Source organism: Amblyomma americanum, chromosome 1 (assembly GCF_052857255.1).
Source record: "Amblyomma americanum isolate KBUSLIRL-KWMA chromosome 1, ASM5285725v1, whole genome shotgun sequence".
Taxonomy (NCBI): domain Eukaryota; kingdom Metazoa; phylum Arthropoda; class Arachnida; order Ixodida; family Ixodidae; genus Amblyomma; species Amblyomma americanum.
The window spans coordinates 400,094,273-400,099,397 of NC_135497.1; the positions used below are offsets into that span (position 1 = coordinate 400,094,273).

Here is a 5,125-nt window from a genome sequence, read left to right on the forward strand (position 1 = left end):
GCCATTTCCTTTCCACAAAAACCAGTTATTATTATTAATATTATTATTATTATTATTATTATTGAATTTGCTACGACAGCGTCTATTCGGCCCCATCTTGAGTAAACGCACCTTGTGCCACAGCGCCAAATGGAAGAGCTGCCCTCGCTGCATTAAAATTCATAATCAGCAGACCAATAATCATTACCGATGACACTTGTGATTTACGTTTTCGAATTTCATGACATCATTATATTTTTCCTTTTTTTTCTGCCCTTGGTTTTTAAAATTTGTCGCGTGCACCTGCACGTGCTATTGCCAGCGTTGGTTCTTGCACGTGCGCCATTCGGAAAAGAGAGCAGAAGGCAAAGAAGATTGCCTCGTGGAGTTCGTTGCACACGCTCTCCTATTCCATCTGCGCAGTCCAGGCCAAAGTATCTTTCGTCGAGCGACGTGGCCAACTTGTACGCCTGGGCCTTCAGCTGTTCGATCACTCCATGGCTAGTAGCCTCGGCGCCACGGAAGAGGTTCCAGACTACACCGTGGATGGATGGCTGTTGCTGAATGAGGAGCCGACTTCAGCAACGGCAGGGGATGTCATAGCACGACCAGCGCTCCACATTGATTCTAGCGGTCCGCGGTCACCGAGCTCGCCCAGCACCTCTCTTCTGTCCGGTTCAGCCATTCCACCCACGGGGCACTCTGCGCTGACGGTGTGCGGCACCACCTGGCTCCAGGACAAGAACCGCAGATGTCGTGGGAAGCTCTCGCACGGATGTGCACCCATGCCAGCGGAGCCTTTAGCCGACCTTGCAGCGACCGCCACGGTGAGGCATTTCCTTTGGTTTTTTTTTGCTGGCCGCTGCGAACAGACGCAGTGCTCTATCCCGTCTTGGGAACACACCACATTCCTGAATATAGCCAGCGAGCGGTCTAGCGCCCTTTTCATGCCCGCTTTAGAATGCTATATCTCAAGGCTTGGGTTCCTGGCCTATGCGTAGTTGTTGCTGTCGACTTATAGCGTTCGGTGGGCACGTCAGGCCCTCCGTGAGAGATGCGAAGGACGAGGGATTGAAACCAGGAAGAGAGAAGGAAAGGCTGTAGTGGAAGGCTTTGGATAACTTTCGGCCACCTGGGAATCAAACTATCGCACAGGACACGGGCGTCATTTTGCGTTTTGCCTCCATCGATACGCGGCCGCCGCAGCCCGGACTCACCTGACGTTGCGTGCGGCCGAAGTGCAGGACGTGCCACGAAAGAATTGTGCACGACGAGAAAGGCGACCTGATTAACAGGGTTAGTCGCACTCATGGGCTGCTCTGTTCACTGCTTCTTTCGCGGCACAGTTTAGGCGTGCCACCCACTGTGAGCTTTCTTCTGGTTCCATTCGTTACTTAGGACGCAGCCTCAGCGGTGGCTCAGTGGTGATGGCGCTCGGCTGCCGACGCGAAAGGCGCAAGTTCGATCCCGCCCACGGCGGTCGAATTTCGATGGAGGTGAAATGCTATAGGCCAGTGCACTGTGCGATGCCAGTGCACGTTAAAGAACCTCAGGGCGTCAAAATAATCCAGAGGCCTCCAATACGACGTCCTTTATAGCCTGAATAGCCTGAAACCGTTTTTCCTTACAACTAGCAATAAGCAGACTCGCTACTTCAGGCAGAAGGATGCAGCTCTGCATGCGGATGAGGGCTGCTGGTTTCACGATCCGTAATATGACTAAACGTTGCAGTGGGGTCTCCTCAATGTTGCTTCCTTCAGTCGCAGGGCTGCGTGTTATGGCGGTGCTATTGGCTTGTGAAACTTCATTTTCCAGGAGGAGCGCTGACGTTTTGCTGCCAGTCCCGCAGTAGCCATGTGAATTAAGCTCGTCTCAGTCGCATGGAGGAACAACATCGCTTAGAAGCTCGGGCAAAGGACGCCGTGCGTAGACTAGCAGCCGCAGCTCGCAAGCGCGGCAAGGGCTGTCGCATCCGCGCGTGCGTTCGCGGCCGGAGCAACGAGCAGATATCAAGCGTCAGCCGCCTGCAACACCCGAGGTGCGGCGTCGCGAGCTCCAAGCTGCCCGTGAAAAATGTCATGATCCTTAGCTACGGTCGGGCAGGGTGCACATCACTCATTAAAGGGACACTGGTGATAACACTGTGAAATTACGGTTCTCGGTGATAATTGATTCTGCGACTCATTCTGGGCATGTTAACTTTTCTGCGGCAGCACAAATTACAGCGGAGAAAATTGAATTTAAGTATTTTACCTCGTTTTATACAAGTGACGTGCACATCGGAAAGGGCTGGTTGGTCCGGCATTGAAGCGAATGGCTGTGTAGCATAGCCTCTGGGATACGGCCAGAATATAAGATATCGACGCACCACACTTGCGATACTGGCCGGTGATGGCGCCAACTGTGTTTGGTTTACGAAAAGCTCCGTTTTCGATGGTAAGTGGCTCCTTTGTCGTTGCAATGACGCAGCTTGTCGATGCAGGCCAACTTCCCTTTGTCCTCAATCAGTGTCTCTTTACAAATTTCAGGACCCACATGTTGATCTGGCTGCCGTAGTATGAAAGCGCGCCAGATGAACTTGCTAAATCTTTAATAAGAAAAATCGAAGGCGCAAAATAATTTGAAAAATCACGAAGTACAAGCTGCTAGCGGCCATCATTCGTGTTTCTACGAATGTGTAATTGTAAAGTGATTTTTTCTTCTACGCAGACTCCGATATAAGAAGAAAGGCTGCATGTGAAATAAATTGCATGACCCACTTATTGAATTTTCTTTTTCATGAACTGCACCTCAGTGAGCAGTACGTTTATTGTAACAGAGAAAATACCGTCGGCAAACACAATTCTCTTGAACGGATTCTGTGTTGGAGCACGGATGCTTGAATCGTCTCTAAACTTTCTGCAGCCGCCGACCGAGGCGTGGCCCGTCGCCTATTCGAGCGCAAAAAGTCCGTTTCGCGCTCCTCGCATCTCCGTGTCGGCAGAGGCGGCCCTGCTGACGATGGCGTTCGCTTGGCCGACCTCCACAACAGCCGCGGGGCTGGCGGCGCATCGCTTTCGAAGGCGCATTCGGCCGCTCTGGTCATAGGACGGGTCTTTTTCGGGCTGTTGCTGCTGCTTGTCCGGTACGATGGCGTGAGTAAATATTCCACACACGTATGCACATTGCGTCAGCATCTAACCGGTGTCTGCGTACAGCTCATAACGTACACTTTCAAGTACTACTAGAGGGAACACACGTGTCACCACTCGCCGCCAGGGAGTGTGGCGAAATTCCTTCGCGTTGGTTTGGGTGCCTCAGTGGCGCCAAGTAGATGAGTGTGACACCATTTAGAGAACACAGCTAGATGTCAAACCCATCAGCGTACTTACATCCGGGGCTGGCCAAGCTTCGAGGATGAAAAGTGCCGTCATATGTTTGGGTACTTCGTATTTCACACTTCCGAGGGCGGGACATGAGATATGCTACGTGTGATATTTTGCCTCATTTCATAGTAAAAGGTTAACCTTCACTTTGCGTTTTTCAGAGGTTGTAAACAGCTGTTTCCTGGTGGACTTTGCATGCATTCATGAATGGCGAGCGCAGCTGTTAGAAGTGTACTGCGCCAGTGGCTCGTTTGCCTCTTCCACCAGGACGGGAGCTGCCATCCTCGTGGGGAGTCGAGAGGCGGCAGATGAATGTCAGCGCGTCGCGCGCTGTACGCTGTCCAGGGGGCCAAAGGGGTAGTGGGACCGCCCACGCCCTCGTCAGGGTCGCAAAGGGCCGATGACTTTTTTCCGCTGGGGAAGGATGAGCTCTCGCGGGAGAGGGGGGGGTCATTAAGGCCGGCGACTGAATGCCCTGCCCCCCAATGCGGTGATGCCTTGATAGCGGTAGTGCCCTTCCAGACAATAGGTATCGAGTTTTCCTAGCAGCGAAGAGCACACTTCGGTGGCTTTGCGTACCTCGATATTCCTCCCTTAGGAATGTCGTAGGTGCTGTCCTCTAATAAAAACAGTGCGGCCGTTCAGAACATACGCCTCAAGAAAGGCTAATGTAATTACGCAAAGGGTACTAAAGTGAATGTTTATTTTCATAACTTTAGGAATAATGGCTGCATAAGGCAAAATTTTGTCATTTTGCACCCCTTCGGAGCTAAATAGGCAATGACGCCGTCGGCAAAATCGATGACTGTTTTTTCTTTAGCGTTCGATATCGGAAGGCTCTTTTGCACATACCCGATTAACCAGCTGGGCAAGATGTTAAGCCAAGACAACCCGACGAGTGCAAGACAGATTTCGGTTCCTCTTTGAGAAAATATGCAATAAAACTTGCAAATCGCTTTCTTACTGTTCGACTAGAGATGCTTTAATGAGCTTAGGAGGGCGTGCAATACACAGATGGCTGCATTTAATACTATTTAATCGAGAAGGAAACGAGTTCAATGGCGCGAAAAAGTTCAGTGGGTTTGTGTGTACACAACCTGGAATCAATTCTCTGCATGTAAACGGACGATGTATCAAATTATCATTAAAGTCAATTATAACTGACGTACGCCAAAATAAATCGTGATAGCAGCGCGTGCTACAGGAGTGCTGTGTACCGAACTCTTGTAACTGTCATTGAGTGCCCCTCAATTTCAGTCTTCGTTGGAAACGCAGTATATAACTGCGGCGGTTTTATCGGCACCTGCACGAAGTACTCACGTTGCGTAGTCATTTCTACAATGTGATTTTGAGCTTAGTGTACTGGATTCTATTCGTACTGTAGGCATTCTAGACAGCGAGGATCAGAGTCATCTCTCAAGCCTTACTTACTGATTTCTTCCAGACAGCCTGCGCGAGGACCAGCGGCCGTCTTCTCGGTGCTCTCGACAAGTGCCGGGGTCAAGCAATGGCGGGGCCTGTCTGACTACATTGTTTTCCTTTGAAAGTATTCAGAAATACATAATTGGTTGACGCGCAAACGGGCTCGCTTACTTAAACGAGATCGACACAAATAGTCCGGCTTTGGACGTTTTAACAGAAGCTTCCCAGCATGCTCATTTTCTCTCAAAATCAACACTTTCCCAGAAATTGGCACCAAGCACAGACGTCATCTCTTCAAGGCCACGCCCTGCGCGTACGCAGCATGCCGGTGAGCATGTGGGAGCCCATAAACCTGCCCG

The 5,125-nt window shown here is 50.7% G+C and overlaps 1 protein-coding gene across 3 annotated transcripts; it reads left to right on the forward strand.

Annotated features, from left to right (window-relative positions):
* The first annotated feature begins 348 nt into the window (after window positions 1–348).
* Window positions 349–4,918, forward strand: LOC144102276 (uncharacterized). Of its 3 annotated transcripts, none has more exons than XM_077635582.1 (3): window positions 349–806; window positions 2,884–3,113; window positions 4,789–4,918. In XM_077635582.1, the coding sequence occupies exons 1-2, from the start codon at window positions 477–479 to the stop codon at window positions 3,064–3,066; spliced, it is 513 nt and encodes a 170-aa protein (XP_077491708.1). In that variant the 5' UTR covers window positions 349–476; the 3' UTR covers window positions 3,067–3,113; window positions 4,789–4,918. The 3 variants fall into 3 exon arrangements, with proteins under 3 accessions (XP_077491708.1, XP_077491715.1, XP_077491723.1); XM_077635589.1 differs by having other exon boundaries at window positions 4,793–4,896; XM_077635597.1 differs by lacking the exon at window positions 2,884–3,113 and having other exon boundaries at window positions 4,789–4,896.
* Window positions 4,919–5,125: the final 207 nt, after the last annotated feature.

Coding starts and splice junctions, on each gene's coding strand:
- LOC144102276 (XM_077635582.1), top strand. CDS start 477: ATGGCTAGTAGCCTCGGCGCCACGGAAGAGGTTCCAGACTACACCGTG. Junction 807..2,883: donor ACCTTGCAGCGACCGCCACG/GTGAGGCATTTC, acceptor AACTTTCTGCAG/CCGCCGACCGAGGCGTGGCC.